This window comes from Rhinoderma darwinii, chromosome 13 (assembly GCF_050947455.1).
Source record: "Rhinoderma darwinii isolate aRhiDar2 chromosome 13, aRhiDar2.hap1, whole genome shotgun sequence".
NCBI lineage: Eukaryota > Metazoa > Chordata > Amphibia > Anura > Rhinodermatidae > Rhinoderma > Rhinoderma darwinii.
The window spans coordinates 48634418-48650659 of record NC_134699.1 but is presented as its reverse complement, the minus strand read 5'-3'; the positions used below and the strand labels follow the sequence as shown (position 1 = coordinate 48650659).

The 16242-nt window shown below is 42.7% G+C and overlaps 2 protein-coding genes across 12 annotated transcripts in view; both read left to right on the top strand.

The window, feature by feature from the left end:
- Positions 1 to 5251, top strand: part of CACNA1G (calcium voltage-gated channel subunit alpha1 G) — a 338489-nt gene extending 333238 nt beyond the window's left edge. For all 11 annotated transcript variants that reach the window (XM_075845569.1, XM_075845564.1, XM_075845566.1 and 8 more), the window contains 2 exons: positions 1253 to 1401; positions 4147 to 5251. In XM_075845569.1, the coding sequence (XP_075701684.1) occupies positions 1253 to 1401; positions 4147 to 4908 (911 nt within the window). In that variant the 3' untranslated portion in view covers positions 4909 to 5251. The remainder of the gene's footprint in view (positions 1 to 1252; positions 1402 to 4146) is intronic.
- A 6600-nt stretch (positions 5252 to 11851) lies between these two features.
- LOC142665532 (protein kinase C theta type-like) lies at positions 11852 to 13653 on the top strand. The gene is made up of 3 exons (XM_075845240.1): positions 11852 to 12044; positions 12209 to 12269; positions 12422 to 13653. Exons 1-3 carry the CDS (start codon positions 11852 to 11854, stop codon positions 12903 to 12905), a joined length of 738 nt encoding a protein of 245 aa, XP_075701355.1. The 3' UTR covers positions 12906 to 13653.
- The last annotated feature ends 2589 nt before the right edge of the window (positions 13654 to 16242 follow it).

Genomic DNA, 16242 nt, shown 5'->3' with positions numbered 1-16242 from the left:
CTGTCCGCTGTGTGAACCGGAAGTCAGTCTCTCTATACAAGCCTATTAGAGCCTCGATGTGACCGTTATAGGCTTGCATTGAGGAACTGACCTCCAAGATCTTCCGAAGGCATAACTTACCTGCTCAAGAGAAAGTAATGATAGAAAGGCGTACAGGGACTAGGCAAGGATGCCTGTTCTAGCTCAGCCATATGAAATCCCTAGCCATGAAATTAAAGCAAAATAAAATACTTATCGGGGTAACAGTAGGGAGATAGGAATCTAAACCGGCCTCTGGTTTGTGGATTTATCATGAGAAAACCAAAATAGTATATTGCAATTTTGATAAAGTGCAGAGGTTACTAGATTCATATTTTATACAGAGAAGAGTTACTTCAATTTTTTTGTCAATTATATAAAAAAAATAAAAAATAAATAAAAGGGAGCACTTCAACAACATGCTTGTTTTAACAGATCCGGAGGCAAAGATAGACAGTGCAAGTGTATGCAAACGAAGCCTCTTACGTTTGTAAATGTCTGCCATTGACTTCAATTTAAAAATCTTAAAGAAGTATACCTTGCCATTTACATTTTTTAGCCTTAACAATAGCGTAAAGGCCTGTAGTATTACCGAATCTAAAAAAAAATCTGCAGCAACTCCATCACATCTGGGCATGACCTAAGTGTAAAAGTAGTGATAAGAAATATTTCAGAGGTTGTGGTGGAATTGGGACTTGAGCTGGTTTTGTCCTTAGAATTTGGACAAATATTTTACAGACGGTGTATTGTGTTGTAAGGGAGAGGATAACATTAGATCAATGTCTATGAAACCCTAGTGATGAAGTTAAATATTTTACTATAGCAGTATATTCGAATGGCAGCAAAGTTGTCCCGCATGTACCCCCTGAAAACCGCACCGTTTACACCTTGACTTTGAATGGGCCTTTAGCGAAGTATGGTTCCCTGAGGTTGTCAGAATGAAATAAAGACTAAAGTCCTACACGTGCCTGCACAGGCAGCAACAGTGGAGCCCTAGTGTGCCGCACAACCAGGAATCACACAACAAAACCCACATACGGTTTTACAGCAAATTGTCCTGGTTTCGGCTGTACGGTTAGTGCAGGTGAAGCACATTGAAAACCGCATTGCTCAACTGCTTAAATGCGCTGTAAACGGTAGATGTACGAGCATCCTGAATTTAACCACATATTGTCGTTGATATACAATTCTAGTCATATAAATAAGAATAATTTGAGTTCTTCTTTTGTTTTAGGTTCTAGCACCCATGTTCACTCCCAGTTAAGTGACAGCAGCTGCCTTCTAAAAGAAGCTGTGCTAAATGACGTCAAACCTGAATTAGTGATCCCAAAACTCACTGCTGCCCTGCGATCGCCATCTACTCATAGAATGCTGCGAAGACAGGTACGTATAGTGTGTATATATCGGTCACATGAATGCCTTTTAGATTGTTCATAATATGACATTTCTGTGATAAAGCATAACTCAGTTATAGAAACTTCACAGTGCTCATTTGTGCTGCAGATCTCTTCTACTTCCTAATTCACTGCGGACTGTTCTTACATTGTCTGCCAGGTTACATTCCCCGTAAAGTATTCAACTCAGAGGAGAAAAATATAATATTACAGACGGATTTGGTTGGGGGCGAAACTAGGAAAGACTGGGCCATATAGCAAACTTTGGACTCCCCCCCCCCGCCCCCCGACAACCAACGCCCTCACCCACACGAATCCAGTCATCCCGATAATAAACATTTATCAGTTCTGTGGCATAGGGACAGGAAGGACTTGTGTCCATCTGGTCTTGCTGACTTTTAAATTGTAGGGGTGAGTATAGCCTCTATTATTATGTTACAGCTATCCCTGCATGCTGTAAAATATGGTAGATCTATGTTAATGGGATCTCATAAAATGGGAGGGCCCTGGGGTAGATCACCTTCCCCCTGTAGGACGACCCCCACACAGTGCCCCTGTATATAGTTTCACACCCCGTGTATGCCGCCACCCATAGCCTCCTATAAATAGTGCTACACATAGCTCCCCTCCTGTATAGTGCCACACACAGTCCCCCTGTAGATAGTAACACACACAGTGACCCCTGTAGATAATGCCACACAGTGACCCCTGTAGATAATGCCACACACAGTGACCCCTGTAGATAGTGCCACACACAGTGACCCCTGTAGATAGTTCCACACACAGACACCTGCAGAAGTGCCACACACAGTGACCCCTGTAGATAGTAACACACACAGTGACCCCTGTAGATAGTTCCACACACAGACACCTGTAGAAGTGCCAAGGCAAATAAAATCATGGGATGCATCAAAAGAGGCAAAGAAGCTCATGACAAGAAGATAGTTTTGCCCCTATACAAATCACTAGTCAGACCACATATGGAATACTGTGTACAATTTTGGGTACCTGTAAGGACGTGGCTGAACTAGAATGGGTATAAAAGAGGGCAACCAAGTTAGTAAAAGGAATGGGTGGATTACAGTACCAAGAAAGGTTATCAAACTTATCAAAAAGACGGCTTAGGGGCGATCTCATTACTATGTATAAATATGTGAATAGACAGTACAGAGATCTTTTAAATTATCTTTTTACACCTAGACCTGTAGCCATGACAAGGGGCATCCTCTACGTCTAGAGGAAAGGATTTTTACCATTATCATAGATGGGTATTATTATTGTAAGGCCTTGTTCACATATCGCAATTTGGTGCATATTTTGGTCCCAGATTTTGATGTGGATTTTTAAGCCACAGTCAGAAGTGGTTTCAAAAGGAATGGGAAATATAAAGGAAGAACATATACTTCTCCTTCCTCCTGGATCCACTTTTGGCTTTGGCTCAAAAATCTGCACCAAAATCTGTAACAAATTGCGACGTGTGAACATAACCGAAGAGGAGTAAAGCTTTGGAACTCACTGCCATAGCATGTTGTGATGGTTGATTTATTGAACAAGTTCAAGGAGGGCCTGAACGTCTTTCTTGAAAAATATAATATGTGTACTAGATTCTGGGGATGGGATGTTGATCAAGGAATTTATTCTGATTGCCATAGTAGAGTCGGGGAGAAATTCTCCCCTAATGAGGCAATCGGCATCCACTGCATGGCGATTTTTGCCTTCCTCTGGATCAACATGGTAGGATTATAGGTTGGACTTGACGGACTTGTGTCTTTTTTCAACCTTCCTAACCATGTTAAAGATAAAGTGGAGCTATAGCCCGATCACTGGTCGCAGTCTGCTAGATCGGTCTTTGGTACTAAATACAGATAATTCAGATTTTTTCCTTCTCATCTATTAAGACACTATTAATTATTTCTGGTTCTCTCCTGACTTATCAGGAGTGTCTGATATGTTGTGTTTATTTTTTCAATTATTATTATTAATTACCATGTGGACATGGCGGAGTACAGTACAGTATACCACTCACTCATAAAGGTACAGTTCAGAAAAGTGGACCTTAAAATGGCTGTCTCAACAAGACAAACCCATCTCTGAATAAATTGACCCTGGCATTCGGGTAAATCAGTTGTTCTTGGACCCCCGTAAAATGAGCTGATATTGCCAGAAAAAGTTGTGGCTGCAGAGACCCCTGCAGGGATAATATAGTATTACATGGAGCCAGCGGCCTAACTACAATTCAATGGACCATAGCAAAGTTAGTGATAGACTCCCACCACAAAGTTGACAGTAAACTGAACTGCAGTAATGCAAACAGAGGAACAAATATTTTTACTTGAGCAGCAACCAAATTGCATATAGTAGTGTCACATAGCAGATCTGCACAAAGCAGTACGCACATAGTAGGGCTAAATAGCAGAAACCTACAAACTTGCTTTTCCAGATAATAAAAAACAATATTCTTGCACTTGTGTAAGCAGTTGCCGTGACTGCTACAACTATAGTTACACCTATGCATGGAGTCCATTGAAATTAATGGGCAACCATGTAATAGATTGCCAGGCTGAATCAGCCAGAGACACTTTTTCGAGAGCATGTCTTCTTCCACTACATTTCGGCCATATAAGCTAATAGCCAAGGTGATGTACATAGGCATATGCTTATTTTTTTTATTGTCATTTTATTTCTTATATTTATTATTAGTTTATATTTTATATATATATTTTTGTTTTTACAGAAAGCAGTCCAGAATGATTCATTTGATATCTTCTTGGATAACAAGGAAAGTGACCAAGGTGAAGCAGCAGAAAAGGTCACTGTACCAGTTTGCCAACTGCCTACAAATGTGGCGACCGTTCTAAAGCCGATGAAAGCTGAAAGAACTTTGTGTGAGATGGACAAACAAAACGTTTACACGCAACATTGCCATGATACTGTTTATTGTCCAAGTGCTTCCCAGGCAAGTAGAAACACTTTCAAAGACTCGACCGCAACTCAAGAAAGGACACATTTATTGAATACATCTCAATGTAAAAAACACTTCAGCTTAAAGACATGTGAGACACTAACATTATATTCGGCTGCATATACATTAAGCCAGAAAGTCAAACTGGAAAACAGTAACAATGTCGTTTTAAGAGATATGAAGAAGTTTTACAGCATGGATGCTCACGGTGCCCTTAAAAAAACCACTTCATGGCTTGAAGATTCCAGAAGACATTCTATTGAAATATGTTCAATGGAAAACACTCTGTCTCACTATCCAGCTTCACGTTCATGTGGCTTTATTAGCCATGTACTCAATGAAAGAGAAGACTTCCAAACACTAAATAATACAAGTGGACATATCCCATACTGCCCAGAGTGCATGCCCTCTGGTGTAACTCGTGGACATCCATGCTCAGAGGCAGAAGCTTTAAGAAGACAATCGTACTCATTAGATTCAAAGGACCTCCCTAAAACTGTTGACCCCTTAGTTACAGAGATGTCAATATCGTAATTTCTATTGATATATTTTTGATTCATTATGAACATTTGTTATAAAAGATTTTTAGCTGCTTCAGTGGGTAAAATCGGAAAAACTTGAAGGTCGGCAGCTCTGGGGAAATACTTGAACACCTGTTCTATTTGGACAAACAGCAATACAGTTTAAAAAAGGATTTTCACATTTCTCTAGCTAGTAAACTCATTATGTTATTTTTATTAAATAAACTTTATAGCGTGTCAGCTTTGTTTAAAGTGTCATATGGTCTTTAGGTTAAATATGTATATGCAATTCATTACACCATATTCAAATGTATACATCGCCAATATAAACCAGATGGATTTATGGATTGATGCTCTTTTACTGTAGATCTTGATATGTTATACATTTTCTCAAGAGGCAATCTGAAATGAACAACGGGAAATACCTGTGTCACGATCTGTGGGTATGTGGACCCACTAGGATGTACCGCCGTAGCGGTATAGTTGCTGGCCAAACAGTGTACTAAGTTAATGTCTATATAGTCCAAGCACAAGGGTACCGGTAGCAGTTCAGACTGTAGTAACGGCTAGGCTCAGATGGGACCTTGGCAGCAGACACCAGGCATGGTGTAACACAGCAGGCATAACCAATGGCACTACATGACTCCAACTTTCTAAGGCACAGGAACAACGGTAGCACGGCATACAGGATACAGGTACGGGAACACTGGGAACTGTATAACACTAAGGAACCATTTGAAAGACTAACAGGTAAACACAACAACGCTCAGGCAATGAGTGAAAGGGCAGAGCCCTTTTAATAGTCCGGGATGATCATGGGTAAATAGCTGATTGTGCGCGCGCTGGCCATTTAAGGCCAGGCAGGAGTGTGCGCGCGCACCCTACTGGACACAGCAGAACAGAGCGGAAGTGAGCGCTGGTGTCTCCTGGGGAGGAGATGCGGGGCAGTGCTTACAGATCCATGGCTGTGGCCGTCGGGGGTGAGTAATCCCGACGGTCCACAGCCGTGGACGCTACAACCTGTGCACTAAATTATCGGGCAAAACTGTTCCACGCAACAGTCTTTTTCAAAAGCTACAGAGGCAGGAACTGGGGGACCATGATTGCAAGTAAATAAAGAACTGGTTAAGAAACAGAAAACAAAGTCGTTATAAATGGTACTTACTGAAAATGGGCTGAAGTCAGCAGTGGGGTACCACAAGGATCGGTGTTAGGCCCGAATTTTTTTTAATCTCTTTGACTTTGTGGATGGGATTGATAACAAATTGTCAGTTTTTGCTGACGATACAAAACTATGTACGATACTTATAACTGAGCTTGACTATAAAATATTACAGAAAGACCAAGATAAGCTGGCAGGATGGGAAAAAATATAGCAGATGAAATTTATTGTTGATAAATGTAAAGTAATGCACTTAGGACGCAATAATAGCATTAATTCATATACATTAAATGGAACAAGAGAAGGACCTGGGTATTCTAGTTACAAGTAAGCTAAGCAGCAGCACTCAATGTCAAGCAGCAACTGCAAAAGCAAATAGGATTTTAGTATGTATAAGAAATAGAGATATAAACCTATGATTCAAATGTAATATTACTCCTCTATAAATTCCTTGTAAGGCCACATCTTGAATATGGAATTCAGTTTTGGGCTCCACATTGTAAAAATAATGTAGGAGAACTGAAAAGGGTTCAAAGACGGGCGACTAAATTATTAAATGGGATGGGATTTGGCCCTTACAATGAAAGGCTAGAAAAATTTAGCTTGTTCAGCTTGGAAAAAAAAGACGTCTAAGGCCTCATGCACACGAACGTATTTTTTTCCTCCCGTAAATACGGGTCCTTGGTCACACGTATTCGACCCGTATTCCACCAGTATTTACAGACCCGTGTCGGTAAATACGGGTCCGGTGTTACCAGTATTTCACCCGTATTTACGGACCCGTTTTCTCTGCACTAATCGGTAGCCCCTTCTCTCTATCAGTTCTGAATAGAGAGAAGGAGCAGCCCTTTCGGGCAGAGTTTCCGCATCGATTGAAGGTAAAATAAGTAAAGTAAAAGAAGTTCATACGTACCCCGGCCGTTGTCTTGGTGACGCGTCCCTCTTTTGACATCCAGTCCAGCCTCCCTGGATGATGCAGCAGTCCATGTGACGACTGCAGCCTGTCATTGGCTGCAGCGGTCATATGGAATGAAAAGTCATCCCGGGAGGCCGGACTGGAGGAAGAAGCAAGAAAGTTAACTTTTAATACTATTAACTCCAGCGGTAGTCACTGTCCCGGGTACTGAAAGAGTTACTGCCGATCAGTTAACTCTTTCAGCACCCTGGACAGTGACTATCCCCTGACGTCGCCTAGCAACGCTCCCGTAATTACGGGTGCACACACACGTAGCCACCCGTAATTACGGGAGCTCCATAGACTTCTATGGGCCTGCCCGTGCCGTAATTACGGCCTGAAATAGGACATGTTCTATATTTTTCAACGGCACGGGCACCTTCCCGTAAGCATACGGGGAGGTACCCGTGGCCAATAGAAGTCTATGGGCCCGTAATTACGGGCCGTAATTACTGGCGTTTTTACGGACGTGTGCATGAGGCCTTAGAGGTGATCTTATTAATATGTATAAGTACATGTGTGGTCAACGCAAAGAACTCACACATGATCTGTTTTTTCCAAGGACTCTACATAGGACCAGGGCACACCCATTGTGTGTGGAAGAAAGAAGTTTCAAACATCAATATAGAAAAGGGTTCTTTATGGTAGTGAAACTATGGAATGCCCTTCACCAAGAGGTAGTGATGGCAGATACTATGTCAGCATTTAAAAAAAGGCTAGATGATTATTTATTTACTGACAAATGGCAATGATGGTTATAGGACATCTTATAAATTATTTCAGACCACAAACTAGATGTCGAAATTCATCCAAACTCCAGACAAAACAACAATTTTAATCCAGATCCCAAAAAATGTATTCAGACCCCAGACCAGACCCCTAAATTAACTCAGACCCCAGGCCAGACCCCAGACTTGATGGCAACATTTATCCAGACTCCAGACCAGACAACAATATTAATCGAGATCCAGAGCAAATGTTTATATATAAAATCGCAGCGCACATTTTAGTTTACATTGCAGCAATAATACAGTAATGTAGCCGCATACAATGTGTAAGAACAAGGCCATACAGGACACATATACCATAGTGTGCAAATAACAGATCCTCACAAGACACAAATAAAAGAGCTATACAGGGCGCACATACTAGAGCCATACATGGTGCAGATAACAGACATACAGAGAGCAGATAAAAGAGCCACACACACATTTGATAACACCGCCATAAAGAAATTAATTCATTTACAATAAAGTAAATATAAAATAAATGTAAAATTAATGAAATAGTCATATTAAGCACAAATAACAGTGTGCATATATCAATTGCATAAGGCGGCAGCAGCAGCAGCAGCCGGGTGCCAGCGCTTCTCAGAACTAAATGTCATACACAGCCTGCAGCGCTTTCAGCCCCACCAACATCGTTTCAAAAGCATCTTAACTCTACCTCCATAACATCTCCATCCACTATCTAGCACCATCTTATCCCTACTGAGGCATCATCTCCTCATACTCCCTACCTTCCGCATTAACTCCCTCCACCTCCTGCAACACTACATCTTCCTCGTTCCTGGTCTTAAAGGGCCAGCACGCACATGTAAAGAATGAACTAATTATCCCCAGATCACCCTGGACTATAGAAAGGGCCCTACCCTTTCACTCCTTGCCTGAGCGTACTGTCACGATCTGTGGGAATGTGGACCCACTAGGCCGCACTGCTGTAGCGGAGTAGCAGCTGATCAAATAACAGTGTACCAAGTCTATACAAAGTCCAAGCACAAGGGTACCTGCAATAGTCCAGACAGTAGCAGAGGTTTAGGCACAGATGGTACTCTCACGAAAGGTGATGCAAAACGTGGCATGAGATACCATCTGTGCCTAAGCCACTGCTACTGTCTGGACTATAGCAGGTACCCTTGTGCTTGGACTTGGGACACTATTATTTGACCAGCTGCTACTCCGCTACGGCAGTGCGGCCTAGTGGGTCCACATACCCACAGATCGTGACAGTACGCTTAGGCAAGGAGTGAAAGGGCAGGACCCTTTTTATAGTCCAGGGTGATCTGGGGATAATTAGTTAATTCTTTACATGTGCACGCTGGCCATTTAAGACGGGGAACGAGCTCGCGTGCGCACCCTAGTGATCACTGTAGGGCAGAACGGCAGAACGGCCGCATGTACTGGCACCCCCTGGGAGGGAGATGTCGGCAGGATGAGAGGGGTCTGCGGTCCGCGACCACGGCAGTCACAGGAACACATTCACAGTTGTCAATTAGGCCCGGACTACAAGGAGACTTTTTGTAAAATATCAGGATTTAATATAACACGTCAGCAGAGGTGACAACTCCTCTATATATCCAGTGACTTACAGGATGACATCTTCTCTGATTGTAAATGTTCTCATTGCCTTTTTTTCCTCTGTCCAGGCTTGACCTTCATGCTGACTACTCCAGACCACTGCAGTTACCTGCCAAGATTTCTTTGACCCCTCACTTCTCTAGTCATCCCCAGCCTCTATAGCAGCACAAATAAATTCAAACCAAACACCAGACCCCTAAATAAATTCAGGACGCAGAGCACACCCTAGAGTAAATACAGATAGACCTACAAAACTATTATAGTCCCCAAACCTCCCTAAACAAAACCAGACCCTAGAACAGACCCCTAATTGAATACAGACCCTAAACCAAACCCCTAAATAAATACAGACCCTAGACTAGACCCCTAAATACAGACCCCAGACTAGACCCCTAAATACAGACCCCAGACCCAACCCCTAAATAAATACAGACCCCAGACCAGATCCCTAAATAAATACAGACCCCAGACCCAACCCATAAATAAATACAGACCCCAGACTAGACCCCTAAATAAATACAGACGCCAGACTAGACCCCTAAATAAATACAGACGCCAGACTAGACCCCTAAATAAATACAGACCCCAAACTAGACCCCTAAATAAATACAGACCCCAGACCCAACCCCTAAATAAATACAGACCCCAGACCCAACCCCTAAATAAATACAGACGCCAGACTAGACCCCTAAATAAATGCAGACCCCCAGACCGGACCCCTAAATAAACAGACCCCAGACTAGACCCCTAAATAAATACAGACCCCAGACTAGACCCCTAAATAAATACAGACCCCTAAATATAAACCCATATTCTATATTGTGGATGAAAAATGTTTTGCCAATAACCTGAGCAAATAACCGTTGTTTATCTCTACTGTAGGAGTGACATGTATTGCTACAGTGTTCTGCAGACCCCTGACCAGGCTATAAGAAACTCAGGTTGGGGGAAACTGCTCTGGACACTAGACTGGCACTTTTGATGCCCACATCAGACATGGCAGAGCAGGTTACTGCCAGGCAGGTGCCACCTGAGGATTCCATGACCTCTGACATCATGTGACCTGCACACGACCAACTGCTGTTTACTTTCAACTGTCGACGGCAGCGATCGCACTGGAGTCTACAGGTAGGAAGATATTAAGCGAAAATGGCATCCAATGGACATGGAGAAGACGGCGAGAAGACGAAGAGGGAAGAGGACAGCGATACTAGATTTAAGAAGATGATGAAGAGGAGAGGAGCCAAGGACAGAGGATTGGAGGATGAGGAGCCAAGACCTGGGAGCAGCCAAGACTCTGGAACATCCAGCCCCTATGCCAGGCTTACCATCAGCTGCTTCACCATCACACCAGGTCCTGGGTATGGGGCAGCTTTGGCAAAGTGAGTATAATATCTAAATATTTCATTTTATAGGGATGGTAAACGTAAAGTTTACCTTTTATCTCCATCAATTGTTCTCTGTTGTCACCATGTTATGCTGCATGGATGATGGATGTAGTGTTCTTATATGGGATGCCTAATAGGACATCCAGAATTATTCCTGCCCCCAAAACCACTACTTTAGTTTTTCATTTTATATTTTTCCTCCCCTCCTTCCAAAATCCATATCTTTTTCTGTCGACATATTTGAGATTTTATTTTTTGAGGGCACGAGTTGTAGTTTTTAATGTCACCATTCAATGTACCATATAATTTACATTGTATAAATGATTTTTTAGGTGAAATAGCAAAAAAACAAACAGCAATTCCTCTATTGGTTTAAGAATTTCACTTTTACGGCGCTAAATAAGCAGTAAAAATTACATGTTACCTTTATTTTGCGGGACAGTACAAGTACGGTGATACCAAAATTATATCTCTTTTTCTTTTTTACACTTATCAAATAAAAACAATTTGTAAAAAAAATGTATTTGTTGTGTGTCTCCATATTTCTTAGACCCAGAAGTTTTTTTATTTTTCAGTTGATGGAGCGGTATAAGGACTTTTTTGTGGGGCGAGCTTTAGTATTTATTGGTACTATTTTGGGTTACATATAACTTTTAATCACTTTTTAAATATTTATGTATCGCAATGTATTGTGCTTTTAGCTTCCTCCTATTAAGCTTAGTAGGAGGACCAAGATGGCAGAACTTGCGGGCAGGGGTGATGGGGTGACAGAGGGTTCTTACCTCTATTTAACTGTTTAGATGCCACGGTCGCTATTATAGCGTATGATCCTGCTCCATACTCCACCCATCAAGTAAGATATTTACGTCAAATGTCAGTTAGGGGTTAAGACGTCTACATACATCGCCCCAGCAAAGACACTGCATTATGCTGGGAGCTCAGCTTTGTTCTGCTGTAGGGTCCTGGGCACTACCCGACTGACCGACCACTCAGTCTACCCCTGTTCTTTCTACTTCTCATAAAGATTCTCCATTTGTCTTCCTCAGGTGGTGCTGGCTTCAGTCCCCGGCCGAAACACCTACACGGCCGTAAAGATGATCACCAAACGGGACAAAGCGGACAAAATAATGAGAGAGCGGCGGATACTCCTGGCGGCCAGACACTGCCCGTTCCTATGCCACCTTTATGCCGCACAACAGTCTGAGGAGCGGGCATATTTTATCATGGAGTATCTGTCCGGTGGCAGCCTGGAGGCTTTGATCAGGATGTGCGGCTGCTTGAAGATCGGCAACGTAAGGCGAGTAAATAATCTGAGAATGCGGAATACAGGCTGCCATAATCAGCACCTCTACTCTGCTAGAGACCACACACACGCCATCATAACATGATATTAGGGAATTGATAGAGGAAGATTTCATGACATTGAGACTCCGCTCTGTTCTCCCCATCAGATTCTACACAGCAGATAATATGTGGCCTCCAGTTCCTCCATGGACACAACATCGTCCACCGGTAAGCAGAACATCCCCCTTCTCCCTTACGTGCTGAAAATAATGCACCCAGCTTTCCTACTGTCCTGAATGGCTATTCTGCATGGGGGTGCGGTGACCCATCCCCCGGATCACTGGGCAGATTTGTCATTCTCTCGTCTTATTTCTTTGCAGAGATCTAAAGCCGGAGAACATCATGTTGGATGCAGATGGCCACGTCCGTATCATCGACCTGGGATTGGCCCAAGATGGTGTCACCGCCTCCAATAAGATCCGTGGAGTGACGGGAACGTTCCATTACATGGCCCCCGAGGTGCTTCTTAGGAAAAAATACGGCACCGCAGTTGACTGGTGGAGCCTGGGGATTGTGGTGTCCAGGATGGCAGCAGGACACTCCCCATTTTACAACGGCCCCAGCAAGCAAATGGCTTTCAAAGCTATCACCACCGCGAAGCCTAAATTTCCAACTTGGCTTAATGCTGACGTGAAACATCTGACCAAGAGACTGGTCCTTAAAAATCGGTGTGTGCGGGAACTTCAGAAAGCATCCATTCTTCTCCATAGGCTGGGAGGAACTGCAGGAGAGGAGGGCACGGCCACCATTTACACCATTTGTGCCAGTTCTGGAGAACCAACATCTGGAGTGGCCAGAGAATAAGACAGCCCTTCACCCCTTGACTGGGTTCACCTTCATGTCACCAAGCTGGACCCGATAAGATGTCAGGACAAGGGCCGAGATCTTCATACCTCTTGACCCGTGCCTCATGTCTCTGCTGCTGTATGTCACCTCGGCTGCCCAGACCATCATCTCTCTCTGTACCATCTTCATGCCGCACCTCTGCCATCTTGCTGCTGCACCAGGGCCTTGACTTGGCATCCTCCAATCCCGGGCAGGCATCTGACATCACTCCAGCCTAAAGTTCCTCTACACCCCCCAGGAGCGGCCTGTGCTTAGTTTCCATCTGGAGAGAACAGGAATAATAGCCGCATGTTTTCCTGGGGCCAGAGCAGCCATTATATCTGATCTCACCTCAGCACAGGCCAGGTAAGTAATGCACCCACATCACTAACATCACCCACATCACCACACTACATGATAAGTATAGACACCACACTACATGTTAAGTATAGACACCTGCAAATAGACACATAGTACATATAGATTAGACTTTAGCCTTTGATCCTGGGATTATTCTGATCGCCATATTTGGGGTCAGGAAGGAATTTTCCCCCCTTAATATGAGGGCAATTGGCTCATTCCTCACAGGGGTTTTCGCCTTCCTCTGGATCAACACGGCCTTTAGATAGGTTTAGTATAATTGATAAATAGATGACACATACATATACACAGTATATAATAATAGTAATCTTAATACTTATATAATAATTTCCTAATAAAATATGACCTTCCCGTATCTATAAATAAAACTTTCCTTTTACCCCCCCCTACATCTTTGTGCTTGTTGTTATTCCCATTGGACTTCTGTGTAGTAAATATTGTATAGGCCACGATGTCTTATTCTCCAGGTTTTACCCGTTTAAAGGTATATGTCAGATGTAAAGCCCAAATGTGGTGTGAACAGAGCCTTACAGGGGTTGTCAGGTTTTTACAATACCGTTTTGCTAGAGGGGGCCAGTAATCTGTGGGGGAACTTGCTACAAGTGTTTAATTTCCCTACAGCGCCTCTAAAGGGGAAAAACAGAATTACACAGTTCACAAATCACCTGGCTGTACATGTAACACATGGATGTGTTGGTCCTCCTGAGCAGTAGATGCTGTTTGTAGCCATTCTCATTTCTGGCTAATTATTGAGGGTCCTGAACGGGGGAACCCACACTATTACCACAAAATTCCCTAATAGGGCATTTAAAAATGGGTTTTCCAAACCAGAAAACAGCTTTAATGGTTCTATAATGATAAGTGAGAGTTTGTTACAATGTATCAGTGCAGGAACGAGCTGAAGTACAGGTTATTTATATTGTGGAGGATTATCTAGACTGGATATATTGAATGGGGCAGTGTTGGATGGTGGAACAGCTACAATGCTGCCCCCTACAGTCAGGGCTCTCACCACATTGATGCTCCTGATCCCAGATCCTTCCCACCTGAGATCAACATTCATAAAGAAGGAAAATCCCCTGTAGAGACATCCACACGGAAAGATCCAATAGGAATGGTCTATACAAGGAGTATTAATATTGGGGGCATGTTTACAGTCCATGCTGCCATATAATAAATACTTTAGTCCTGTATACATGAGAAGTTCTACAACTTTATAATATAATTTATGTTTCAAATTCTCACCATTTGCAAGATCTGTTTGCGGTCAGTGAATGAGGACACTTTTGTTCACATTCAGATGCAGTGAACCCGTACATCTATAGTCCTGCTCTCAGCTAAGAAACATAAAGTAGATTAGGAAGTTGTAGAACTTTTCATTTATACAGCGATATAGTAAATACGGCCCTGGTGGGGACCTTACCTTTATGTGTCTATATGTGACAGGCCGTAAAATGTCATATAGGAAAAAAACGTAAGAAAGAACTTACCATATGGGGATCATATATGTTATGTCGCTGGAAGAAACCTGCAGCACTGGCACCAATGGAACATGATAAGTAGGGCGCCACTCAATGTGCTGTCCATCACCCCCATCGTCCCACGCTTTTCACTCCACCGACTAATGTGAATATTGACTGAACACAAACACTGACCGGCCTCATCACTAGTCACTATTGTCATACAGCCGCCTCCGATAGAGAATTTACCCTAATCCAGTGGTAGAGAACTAACCCTAATCCACTTACATGTGGTTTCCAGTAGTCAGTTGTAAATATAGTATCCACAGTCTGGTGGTTAGTGGTACATATAGTATCCAGAGTGTGATGGTCAGTGGTATATATATTATCCAGAGTCTGGTGGTCAGTGGTACATATAGTATTTAGAGTTTGGTGGTCAGTGGTACATATACTGTTGTATCCAGTCTGGTGGTCAGTGGTAGATATAGTATCCATAGTCTGGTGGTTAGTGGTACATATAGTATCCAGAGTCTGATGGTCAGTGGTATATATATTATACAGAGTCTGGTGGTCAGTGGTGTATATATATTATCCACAGTCTGATGGTCAGTGGTGTATATATATTATCCACAGTCTGGTGGTCAGTGGTACATATATTATCCACAGTCTGGTGGTCAGTGGTACATATATTATCTACAGTCTGGTGGTCAGTGGTGCATATATTATCCACAGTCTGGTGGTCAGTGGTACATATAGTATCCACAGTCTGGTGGTCAGTGGTATATATATTAACCAGAGTCTGGTGGTCAGTGGTATATATATTATCCAGTCTGGTGGACAGTGGTACATATACCGTTGTATCCAGTGTCTGGTGGTCAGTAGTACATATTGTTTTTAGAGTTTGGTGGTCAGTGGTACATATACTGCTGTATCTAGTCTGGTGGTCAGTGGTAGATATAGTATCCAAAGTCTGGTGGTCAGTGGTACATATAGTATCCAGAGTCTGGTGGTCAGTGGTATATATATTAACCAGAGTCTGGTGGTCAGTGGTATATATATTATCCAGTCTGGTGGACAGTGGTACATATACCGTAGTATCCAGTGTCTGGTGGTCAGTAGTACATATAGTATTTAGAGTTTGGTGGTCAGTGGTACATATACTGTTGTATCTAGTCTGGTGGTCAGTGGTAGATATAGTATCCAAAGTCTGGTGGTCAGTGGTACATATATTATCCGGAGTCTGGTGGTCAGTGGTACATATATTATCCGGAGTCTGGTGGTCAGTGGTACATATAGTATCCAGATTCTGGCGGTCCATTAGGGGATCCATCTGTGTGGGTAATGTGACCTTATTAAATGTTTTTATACATGTGTATTTCTAATAAAGAATTGTTATTTTGGATGATAATAGTTCTTGTGTGATTCTTGTATAGGTGTTATAGACACCAGGTTAACTACGAAAATTAATTTGTAGG

Excerpts from the sequence above, each read along its gene's own strand:
- LOC142665532 (XM_075845240.1), top strand. The coding sequence starts at position 11,852 with ATGATCACCAAACGGGACAAAGCGGACAAAATAATGAGAGAGCGGCGG. Across the intron at positions 12,045-12,208 it reads GTGCGGCTGCTTGAAGATCG|ATTCTACACAGCAGATAATA; the intron begins GCAACGTAAGGC and ends TCTCCCCATCAG. Across the intron at positions 12,270-12,421 it reads GGACACAACATCGTCCACCG|AGATCTAAAGCCGGAGAACA; the intron begins GTAAGCAGAACA and ends ATTTCTTTGCAG.